A 12701-nucleotide genomic window follows, 5' to 3' on the forward strand; every position below is an offset into this window, starting at 1 on the left:
TCCATTCTAAATCTTAAATGGCTCCTTAATGACTCATTATCTCCATAATAAAATTCAAACCTATTTGCCCAATACATGTTAATTAGACCCTGTCTATCTTTCAGCTCTACTTCCCCATTTCATAGGTCTTTGTACTCCTTTACATTCATTTGTAATTCTCTCTCCTTCCATCTGCCCCCATTCCTATCTCTCCCATTTCGCAAATCTTTATTTAGTTCTTACTATATTCCAGGGACTGGAATATAAAAAAATAAGAGAAGCTTTCATTTTATGTCTACTTGATAAACTCTTAATCCTAAGTCTTATCTCAAGTATTATTTCCTCCTCTAAGAAGAAAGGCAAAGATAGACACTCTTGGAAAGTGGATGTGGCTCAACAGATAGAGCATCCTCCTACCATATAGGTGGTCCAAGGGATCGATACCCAGGGCCTCCTGACTCCCGTGGTGAGCTGGTCCACGCACAGTGCTGCTGTGCACAAGGAAAGTCACCCCACGCGAAACCGCAGCCAGCACAGGAGTGGTGCCATACACACGGAGAACTGATGCAGCAAGATGATGCAACAAAAAGAGACAAAGATCCCCAGTGACGCCTGATGAGAATACAAGCAGACACAGAAGAACACACAGCCAATGGACACAGAGAGCAGACAATGGGGGCGGGGAGGGGAGGGAGAGAAATAAATAAATCTTAAAAAAAAAAAAAAAAAAAAAAGGAAAGATATTCCCTCAGCTCCTGAAACATATACTTCTAATTCTACTCTTTCTACTTTGGTCTCTTTCCGCAATGGACTAAAAGATCTTTGAAGACGTGTCCTGGATTGTCTTTTGTGGACAGAAAATTATGTTCTTAAGCTAACCCATACTTGTGCTTGTAAATGCAGTGTAGATGGGGTCTTTTGATTAGATTCAGTTCAAAAGCCTGTGATTAGATCATTTGATCAGACTGCCTTAGGTCATTGGATTGGACTACAACAGTGAGGTATGACTTAGGTCATACAGAGAGAAAGATGAGACTCAGAAAAAGGGAGCCCTGCCATTCTGATCCTGCCATGAGAAAGAGGGCTCCAGGTTCACCTACATCTGCAAAAAGACAAAGAAGCCCTGAGAGGCTGAGATGAGGACCAGCGAGAGGCGACTGACTCCCCACAGCTGAGCTCAAGAGAAAGTAGAGACCAGCAGACCCACCATCTTGCCTTGCCATGTGGCAGGACTCCAGGATCTGCTAGCAGCTGACCTCTGGTGAGAAAGAATTGCTGATGATGCTTTGATTTAGACATTTTCACAACCTCAGAACTGTAATATTTTCCCCTAATAAAATTCCCATTATAACAATCAACCTATTTATGGTATATTGCATTGGCAACCACTGGCAAACTAAGACGACAGGGATCCTGTTTTTCATCTTTGCATTCTACTTCTAGAGAATACGTAACAAACGGTTAAAGAATAAATGAACATACCTAGTCCCCAAACACAAACAGGTATATTAGTTATCTAAACACTTGATTTAGAATTAAAACTCTGACTCAAAGACACCTATGGATTCATGGAGAGAACAAAATCACTTATAAAATGTAAAATAACTTAAAAAAAAATGAAGTGAATAAGCAAGAAATATTTTTTAGTTGCTCATATTTCAGATTTAGAGGCCATTTAGTTACTAAGTATTTATTTACACTAGTAAACTACAGATTTTTTTTGTCTTTATTTTTTTAATGTTACATTAAAAAAAATGAGGTCCCCATATACCTCCCACCCCCCTCACCCCCCTCCTCCCCCCATTACAACAACCTCCCCCATCATCATTAGACATTCATTGCATTTGGTGAATATATCTCTGAGCACTGCTGCACCTCAGGGTCAATGGTCCACCTACTGATGATTTTTATTCAACATTTGCAAACAATGTCTAAGTCTTAGAAGATAAGAATAATGAACATTATCTTACCTCTGTCAAAGGCCACAGGCTGTGCATAAACAATTGGTCTATTCAAAGTAATAAGCACAGCTTCCCTATCTGAAGAACCACTGATTTCTTCTCGAAGAGCATTTCTTAATCCAATTCTGGTTTTAAAATAGGCAACTTGATGAAAATCAGAACCCGCTTCCTCATAAACCTAAAAAAACATTTAAAGCTCAATAAAATAAAATAATGGAAAGTATGTTGTGAAATTAAAAAATATATATCATTAATGGTATTGCTCACCAAAGAACTATAGTACATTTTCCTCGATTTTGTTTTTCAGTGCTGTATTCCTTATATTCTGCACCATATACATTTGACATTAAAACACAATATGAATGATCATAGAAGAAATAAATGTGAAGTCATAGATAAAGGTCATGCAAAAGCTAGGGTGAGGTTCATATTCTGAATGGTAATGTATAATTACATGTTTCAAAATAATTAAATCTTTCTTCTTCCTTTCTAAATGTTTCCATTGGAAAAAACTGTTTTTCTAGGGATGACAAGAAAATTTTGCTCATTTTCTCCCCCACATAAGCTATAAAATAGCCATTCAATTCTGAAAATGTAACTTTCATTCAATTACTGAAGAACTTTTAATTGATTCTTCAAACCCAAAGGGGGAAATTGTTAAATCTACATCACAATTTTTAGCAAAGTAAAAACAAACAAAAAAGGGAAAAATCACAATGATCTAAGAAAGGTAATTTTTATAAAATAGAGACTATGAGTAACTTATTTTGATTTTATATGTTTAACTTTGTAGTATGCAAAAGCTGCCAATATTCTACAGGTCACCAAATAAACTTAGTAAAAGTTTAAGAACTTTGAATGTTAGTACAAGGCATTGAAATGAAAATATTTAGCAAAATCATGAGAAAAATAAATGCAAATATTTATGAAGATACTGGATTACATTTCATATTATTGAATTTGCACTAAACTATAACAATATGCTGCCACAATACTCAATGAAATGCCATGCTAAAACTGTAAAGGCCTTATTTACTGAGTTTTTAATAAATTTACAATTAGAAACTTTAGGAACTCAGGTTAAATACTTTGGTACATATAGCTATATGTAGGTTAAAGTAGTTCAAATTGATGTGCAAAATTTAAAAGCTACAATTCTACAGATATTAACATTAACTGAACTCACCTGATGTTTGACAATTTGTCCTAATGCCAAATTTAAATCTACTTGGCATTTACCAAATAGTTTCAGATAACTGCTGCTTCCTGGTGAAGCTTTGGTTTGAAGTCGGTTTGAGAGTTCCAGTTCAATCAATCCAGTTTCAAATCTCACAGCTCTCATTGATGGAGTTGTGGCTGTTACTTGAATACCCTAGCAGATTATAGGTTAGGAGAGGGAAAAAAAGTATCTTAAATCAACAATGTACCAACCATTCAAATTCAAATTTGATTACATCAATCTTCCAAAAATTCAAATTCTAATCTTTTAATATATGATAGTCATGTTTAAAAATGTGCACAGGATATATCCAATAAGCTGATAAAACTGGTAACATTCTTTAAAGCTCATGACTCTAAGAAATTTTTTAGCTATTACATTTCATTTAAGTAATCTGTATTTAAAATCCAGAATGCTCACTATTACATTAATTATAACCAAATGACTATTTAATTAAAAAATAAGCTTTCTTTTTAAGAACACTATTATCTAATTAATCTTTCCAGAAACACTAATAAGATTTATAATTTGACAAACTGTTAGTTGGAAAAGTTTACAAAAATATTTCTTGCCAAATAAGTTATAGCAGCCATAAACTGGAAAAAATAGAAATGTTCATCAGAAGAGAAGTGGTTAAATAAATTGGTATTGGTATATATGTAAATACATACCTGCTTAAAAGATAAAATTGATCTAATGTTGACATGGAATGGTATCCAAGAATTTAAAAAATGCATAAATAAATGCATATACATATTTTTATATATTTATAAATAGAAATAGCTAAAAAGTCCTGAAGGATATTCAACAATCATTAGGGAAGTGGACGTGGCCCAACTGACAGAGCATTTGTCTACCACATGGAGGGTCCAGGGTTCAAGACCCAGGTCGTCCTGACCCATATGGTAAGCTGGCCAATGTGCAGTGTTGCTGCACACAAGGAGTGCCATGTCACTTAGGGGTGCCCCATGCGCAAGGAGTGTGCCCCGCAAGGAGAGTCGCCCTGTGTGAAAAAAGTACAGCCCACCCAGGAGTGGCGCTGCATACACAGAGAGCTGACGCAGCAAGATGACAGAACAAAAAAAGAGATACAGTTTCCCAGTGCCACCTGATAATGCAAGCAGACACAGAACACACAGTGAATGGAAAGAGAGAGCAGACAACGGCGGGGGCGGGGGGGGGGGGGGGCGGGGGAAGGGGAGAGAAATAAATAAAATAAATTGTTAAAAACAAAACAAAATAAAAAACAATTGTTACAGCCTTTTTTTCTGAGTAGATGAAATTACAGTTTGTTTTTGTTTTCTATTTGGTAAATTTTTGTATTATAACAATTTTTCTATAACAAGGTTACATTAATTAGTTAGAAAATATTACCTTAAACTGTAAGTTCAGGGAATACAGGAGAATTTTAGGTTTATCTCCATCAGCTGTTCCATCATGTTCATTCCAGAGAGGAATAGGCTGCTCCCCACCTAGTAGAGGTTAAATATTTGAGGGTTTAGGGCAATTTCTTTAAAAAGAAAATAACAATTTTGTACATTTTGAAAAAAATTCACACAGTTTTTTTTTACACGAGACATTAATCTAGTCTTTAACAGAGATATCTGAGTTATATTTCACTAAGGCAGAGACAGATAGGTATAGTTATAAAATATGGAAAATTCGGGATACATAGACATTTATTAAAAACATTTTATAAGGTTCAAATAAAGCGTTATACAAATAATTAAAGCAAACCATATTACACATCTCAAAAAATATATTTGAAGGATAAAAGTAAACTGGATGGATTTTTATTCAATCAAAAATATGATCTTTGTTGTTTATATTTAAATGGGCTGCAAACAAAAAAGAATGAAAAAAAAACTAAAGTAGGGAAATGAGAAACAAGGAAACATGTGCAAATAATAGAGTGTGACAGCAACACACTGTCCTGAAATTAGAAGGAAAAAAAAAAACCTAGTATCTCATAGAGGTAAAATTCCTATTACATCACTGCTCCCTTAACTCACTTTCCCTCTTTCCCCTCATTTGTGTGCTTTTTTTATTCATTACCTACCTTTTCAACCTTGTAGACTCTAATACCTAATTTTAAGTGTACTAGTATTTACTGAATGTTTACTATGTGCCCAGCGCTCTTCTAAGCGCTTTATCACATACTAATTCAAACCGCTTAACAACTGTATGAGGTATACATTATTCATGATTATCATCATCATATTTAGTCTATGAATGACAAAACCTTAAGGTTTGGTGACCTGTCTAACATCTCAAAGCCAGCAGAGGAATCTAGCTAGTGGGGCTCCAGAGTTTATACTCTTAAACACCTGACTACACCATTTTCTAAGCCCTCTATCAGCAAACAATTCTTCATCTTGACTTTCTTCAATTTAAGGACTTCTCCAATTTGCGTAATACTTTAATTATAAAGAAAACTGACTACCTGTTAAACATGCTCAGGTACTTAAACTCTGTCCTCCAGTAACATGCTAGACTAGTTCTTTAACTTCTTCAGCTTCAAATGTTCAAAAAATGATCCTTTTTCTCCATTTTTACTCTTAAACTACAAAGAGGCCCTGAAAAAGATACTGGACCCATGCTAACTTTACCCTTAACTCTTCTTATTCCCTCATTTCTCAGATCAAATCAGTCATCAAATCACTTTAGTTCTGCCCTCAATTTTCTTATGGCAAAATGAGGATGATAACTTTCTCATAAGGCAGTTGTGAGGATTAATGTGGTAATACTATAACATGCTTAGCACGATGCCTGACATACAGTAAGTGATCAACAAATAGTAGTGCTTATTTCATATGAATCTTACCTTCTAATGTCTCTTAACTTTGTCCTTCACTCATCATCCCAGTTTTGACAACTTTCTTAAGTTGTAGACTCATCATCTCTCACCTAAACTAATGGTATCCTTACTGGTCTTCTCGTCTCCGGTCCTCTCTCCCATTCAATCTATCTTCTAAATTAAAACCATGGTTATCTTCATTTGTTCCATTGTCTTTTAAACTCTAACTTGAACCCATCATTCTCTGCCTTGCATAAATGATTTCAATATCATACATGAAATAAAGTCCAAATTCCTTATAAACATGTACAAAAGACCCTAAACAATTTGGATTCCACTTACCTTTCTAGTCTCTTCTCCCATCCTATCTTGTACATCCTGTCCTCCAACTTACCTTATATCACTTTTTTATGCCTTTGTGCCTATGGACATCCTGCTCTTTCAATATTTTATATAACTTGGATACTATTTTTAAAGACTATTCCGACATTATTTTTTTTACTTAAAGCTCCTCTCTATTATACCTCAAGGAGAATTTAGTTTTTCCTTCTATTTCCTTACATCTATTATATGTGCCATGACATACATATCTCTGTTTTATTATTAATGCATTTATTCACATGTCTATTTCCTCAATTAGATGGAGTTCCCAGGGTCAGGGATCATAGACACTTGGTGATCCAACTCACTCCTCACAACTACTGTAACTCTTCTTCATCTTCTTCATGTCTCCACAATTCTTAACCTCATTCTCACCAAATAAGCATTACATTCCCAGTTTCTTGCTATTTTCTTTCCTCAAACTGTCCTTCTCTTTTGAAATGTATTCAACCACTGAAAAGAACTTATTCAAGGATGAGTTCAAATCACTCCTACAACCATAAAACCCTCAATGATAATTCTGCCTAAGAAGTGTTCTGTGTCCTTTAAACTCTGAAAATGGTTAACATTTCATTCATTCACACAGCTTAAGGCTCTGTACTATTTAATATCTAAGAATTAAGTTATAGTGATACTTCTTTGTAACTTCCTCATTGTCTAGTGTGGGGTCATATGCTTTGTAAGTTCTCAATAAACAACTATTGAATATACTAGGAATCCCATTTCTTTCAGATCTTCAAAGATCTAGAGACATCATTTCCTACTATGAAATAGAATGAATCATATTGTCTTCTGGAAAGAAAAGGATAACATACAATAACAACTACATTTTGAGAATTTTTAGGATACTGCCATTAAAAAAATGTTTATAACTACTCATATCTATATTCTTTTAAATAGGATAGGTGACATTAAGCCAAAAATGCTTAGTTTCTCTCAGGGCTTTATAGGCAAGAGCATATTGCAGTTGACTCAGGAGCAATCCTGAGGTACAATAAACACAAAAAATATGAAAGTAAAATTAGAATGGCAAAATTATTACTTTGGAAGTTGGCTCTCTTGATGCCCATACAGACAAAATCTGTGATAAGGTGGAAGGGTGAGGTTGGGCAGTGGATGGGTGTGAGAGTGGTGCAGTGATAAGATTGGGTTCAGCGGTGCTGGTCTGATGAAGAGGAAAAGAGTGGGAGGGTTGGGTTGGACTATCCATGGAATTGTGGGGAGGGGTGGGAAGGAACAGGTGAACCCTAGGGATTTGGAGGTCTGTGGTTAAAACTATAACGGTGGGAATGTTCTTTTGGCAAATATGGCAGGGGAGGGTTACTGGTGCAGGGCATCAGGTGTGAAGGGATGTACATGATAGGGCATACCTACGGCAGGCTTCTACAGAGTATGTTAATGCTCATCTTGTCATAGTGCGTTATGTCAGTGGGTGGAGACCCATACCATAAACAAGAAAAGATTAAATTCCAATCCTAGGGAGTCCTGCTATGTACTCAATTAGAGGGACAAAAATCCCTCAAGAACATAGGAAGTACCTAATAAAAGAAAACAGACCAATAATGTCAAGCCCTCAAAATTATTGCAAGTAGCTATGAATCTTATTCTTCAAAAACTGAAATTTAGTGGTTATCATAGGTTCCAAGGGGAGGCACAGGAAAGAACAGAATAGATGTAAGATAGGGCACTTTTAGGCGTTAGAATTGTTCTACATATCTTGCAATAATGGATATGGGCCATTTTAAATTTCGTCAAAACCTATAAAAGTGTAAGGCCCAAAATATAAGCCATAATGTAAACCATTGACCATGGTTGGTAGTAATGCTTCAATATTTGTACATCAATTGTAACAAATGTACCATCTGCATATAAAATGTTATTAATAGGGAAGAGTGAAAAAGCGGGGGATCACTGGGCATATGGGAATCCCCTATATTTTCTATATGACATTTCTGTAACCTAAATCTTCTTTGAAGATAAAATTTTAAAAAGTAAGACACTGGAGGAATATATGGAAGAAACGGTGACTGTACATACAAGAGAACAGATCTTACAGGGATGAAAGACACTGTCTAAAAATTTTTTATATATTATTTCATATTTTATTTTTTGGTATTTTGTTATTTTTAAAACTATCATATTTCATTTTCTTATTCATTTTAGATGGTTAATTTGTTGGCTTCATTTTTGGAGATGTTTTGAATCATAGAAAGGTCACAACTTTGGCAGGGGAGGATCACTGGTGCTGGATGTTGGTGATAGGTGGATGCGTGGGGAGTGATGCACCTGAGGCATGCTTCTAAGGCGTATGAATATGCTCATATGCTCATGGGGCATTGTCTCAGTGGGTGGAGACCCACACAATAACAAAGGAATACTGAATTCCCATCCTGGGGAGTCCTGCTACATTCTATAATATAATGGCAAGAATCCACCCCTTTCTCCCCGCCAAGTACAAGGGCTATGCCTAGTGAAGGAAGACAGACCATTATGCCAGGCCCTTTATATTGATGATTGTACTCAAAAACCTTTTCTTGTGAAATTGAAAGTTAGGCTAGTATTATATATTGCCTAAGAGTTACCTCCTGAAAGTCTCTTTGTTGCTCAAATGTTGCCTGTCTCTAATCCAGACTTAGCATATAAATGCACTATCTATCCCCTGGCATGGAATATGATTCCTGGGGATCAGCTTCCCTGGTACAGAGGGATAATTACCAAGCACCAACTAGCAATGCATCTGGAAAAAGACCCTGACAAAAAGGGAGAAATATTAAATAAAAATGAGTTTTTATGGCTAAGAGATTTCAAAATGAGTCGGGACATCATTCCAGAGGCTACACTTATACACATCTCAGCAGGATCTCATTGACTGCCATAGTAAACAGTGCCTCAAACAGCAGGGATCCTGAGGGCTCTACATATCCATACACTATAAGCAGGACTGACAAGCTCAGGAGTTTGGCACCCTGTCAGTGGGCCTTAATTTGTAATTTATGCTCCCCAGTGTTAATAAACTTAAGACTCATTTATAGTTTCCTTACAGACGGCTCTTTTGCCCCTTTTATTTAAACCTTTAATTAGAACTATTCTTGTTAACTATATGTCCCAGAGACTTAAGTGTTTGGTCCATTCATGTGTTGCTTGAGCCCTCAATCACAGCAGAGTTGCAACACCTACTCTCCAGTTCATTGGACTCACCCAGGACAATTAATAAGGAAATTATGTTGGACAACACCCATCCCAAGGAACAGAGAGTGTCTGCAACTATAAGCAAGATAGTTCTACCCATCTACTCCATGGAATCTAAGACCCCTCTCAATTAGAAAGAGAGTAGGTATCACCATCCCAAAATACTCAAGACTGGGGAATGAACAATGGACTAAAGTAGACTTATTATTATTCTTTTATAGACTTATCATTATTCTAGCAATGGAAGAACTTTCATCCTTGATATAAGGCAGTGGCCAGCAGCGGTTCTGAGGGGAGGGAGAGGGAAGAATAGGTATAATAATGGTAGCATTTTCAGGACATTGGAATTGTCCTGCATGACACTACAATGATGGATACAGACCATAATATATTTTGTCATAAACTACAAAATTGTGCAGGACAGAGTGTAAACTATAATGTAAACTATAGTCCCACAATTACTGGCAATGCTTCAATATGTGTTAATTAATTGTGACAGATGTACCATACTGATGAAAGATGTTACTGATGTGGGAAAGCGTGGGAGGGGAAAGGGGTGGGGCATATGGGCATATGAGAATCCCCTATAGTTTTTACATAACATTTATGTACTCTAAAGCTTCTTTTAAAAAAAAAAATTAAAAAAAGAAAAGAAAGTTGGCACTCTTTTCTGTTTGTGTAATTAAATAAGGGATAATCTTGGTATTTTCTCTAAGTAATAAAAACAAAAACAAGTTTGAAGAATAGCTGAACCTACTGGTATGTACGTCCTTAAAAAATCTTTATCTATTTATCTCATCTTTTGTGCAAATTAAGTTTTATTTCAGGTTATAACAAACACATAATTTAAGTATATTCACATCTATTTTACTTAGTAAATTATTTCGAAAGTGTAGTTAGCTTGTCAAATTTCTGAACATCACTAGCATTACTTAATAAAATATATGTTTAAGAAGGTATTATTAGAAAGATTTTTCCTAAGAGTTACATAACATCCTAAGCATAAATGGTCAGATACTTTGTCTGGGTTAGCCATCACAGTGTTAGTTATTTGGGACTTTCTTCCTATCTGGTTGCATCATTTGTTTTGTTTTTTTTTTGGTATGTTGTTTTGCTGCGGGGACCTTGCACTTCTCTGTCTGGGACTCCTATCTAGCTAATCTATCTATCTATCTATCTATCTATCTATCTATCTATCTATCTATCTATCTATCTACTATCTATTCCCCACCCCCCTTGTGGCTTGCTTGCTGTCTGCTCTTTATGTCCATTTGCTGAGCATTCTTCTATGTCTGCTTGTTTCCCTTTGTTGTGTCATCTTGTTGCACCAGCTCTCTGTGGGCGCAGGCCAGCTTGCCTTCACAAGCAGACCCTGGGACGTGAACCCAGGGCTTTCCATATGGTAGACGGGAGCCCAATCGATTGAGCCACAGCCGCTTCCCTGGAACTCCTTTTTTTTTTTTTTCTTACCAGGAGGTCCCAAGGATCAAACCTGGGTCCTCCATAAGGTAAATGGGAGCTCAATTGTTGAACCACAGCCACTTCCCCTTCCTATCCTCCTTTAAATTACACACTACGTTTTTCCTCTATTCAGGTACCTCTCCTGACTCCTATGCCCTATTGAAGTACATTCTTAGAGGTTCAAGAGTTCCTCCATTAGTTCTTTTAAAAAGCTTGGATGTCTCATCTGGACATGCATATCTATATGCAATTTGGTCAGACAGGTTTACCATTTCTTTCACTATTTCTGTACCTTGTCAAATATCTTCTCAATTTCCATTCTTTTAATATTATTTCCTTTTTATTATCCTTTTTACTTAGGTAAAAGCAGATGTTCTTTTGAATTTTCATTTACCTCAGGTGAATGAAATAGTCATGCTCTTTTACTTATGAGTACCACTAATTTCTTCAAATAGTCTAAATGCAAGCCTTTCACTTTTTCAAATTCTTTTGAATCATCTCAAATCACCTTTGCTGATATAATATTTTAAGCATATTTTATATAATCTTCAATGTTTACATTGTTAGGTACCCTTATATTTTGAAAATTTAATACTCTAATACACTAGGGATTTATGACAATTCCCATCAATCTTATTTTTCTTATAGTCAAGTTACCTAGCTAATCATGATAGGATGATTAAATGCCTATGTTCCATCTGGCCCTGTGGACAGCTAGTTGATACATGACTTTTTTTTCAGTCGTTTTCTTAGCTTTCACTTGTCTCTACAATCAGGAAGGAACATGGTTCAGGGAGCAGGTCCAGTCACGAAATGACTTTGGCACCACAATCTGATCTCCCCAGTCTTCACTGTGATTAATAAGTATTCATGATTAGAATATTAATTTCCAGTCTTCTTTGCCATCACATTCATTCTTCATAACAACTAGAGATACACTTGTATTTCCTAACTCATTGCAATCCAAAGGTTAAGAAGAAGTTTTCTCTTTTTTTCAAAACCACCTTAAGGGAGGCTTACAGTAGTAATCTGACACTACAAACTATATAATGCTTTTCCCATGATAAAAAGAAGTTTACTTAATAGAAAAGCCTATTTATTTTTAAATATACATATTTGGTAATAAAAAGTCTTGAAGATATTCTTTACAACTCATAAAAATTGGCCAGCTTCAAATAGTCTTAACTTCCATATTGCAGACTTTGTTCTGATATGATTTTAACCAAGTAAACGGGCCACATCAAAACCTGTATATGTTCTCCAAGTAGGAGTACTTTCAGTGGCAAAAAGGTATTTTGCTACATATTGCTTTCTTACTTAATGGCTTCTATTCCACCATTTTCAGAAGAACTCCAATACTACAAATGGATCTGATTTCTTGTGACCTAACTTGTTAAATTGTATAGCTCTGCTGGGCCTCTTCAATGCAATCATTAAGTAGCTTCCTGATCTCAGATGCCATTACAAGAACAAGGGAAACCTGCAGCTGCTACATAATTTAATTCTCTATCACAATGAGCTCTGTTCCCTTTCAGGGCCTTATCAAATAGCGCCCCACATGCTCTGCCTGCAAACTATATATTCTTTCTTTCTGAACTAGTCTTCATTCTTAAAGTTTTGTATATCAATTCTACTGAGAAGCCTCCTATGATACAGACTTTTAACACCCTGTATCATGCACAGAACTCATCATAATTGTAACTGAATACCTAAA

The 12701-nt window shown here is 35.7% G+C and overlaps 1 protein-coding gene across 5 annotated transcripts in view; it reads right to left on the reverse strand.

The window, feature by feature from the left end:
- The window catches only part of BLTP1 (bridge-like lipid transfer protein family member 1), a 244407-nt gene that overhangs the window by 59509 nt on the left and 172197 nt on the right, over positions 1-12701 (reverse strand). For all 5 annotated transcript variants that reach the window (XM_058293107.2, XM_058293097.2, XM_058293100.2 and 2 more), the window contains 3 exons: positions 4534-4631; positions 3127-3312; positions 1950-2118 (listed from right to left, as the gene is read on the reverse strand). In XM_058293107.2, coding sequence (XP_058149090.1) covers positions 1950-2118; positions 3127-3312; positions 4534-4631 — 453 coding nt within the window. The remainder of the gene's footprint in view (positions 1-1949; positions 2119-3126; positions 3313-4533; positions 4632-12701) is intronic.

The sequence above is a fragment of the Dasypus novemcinctus genome, chromosome 1 (genome assembly GCF_030445035.2).
Source record: "Dasypus novemcinctus isolate mDasNov1 chromosome 1, mDasNov1.1.hap2, whole genome shotgun sequence".
Taxonomy (NCBI): Eukaryota; Metazoa; Chordata; class Mammalia; order Cingulata; family Dasypodidae; genus Dasypus; species Dasypus novemcinctus.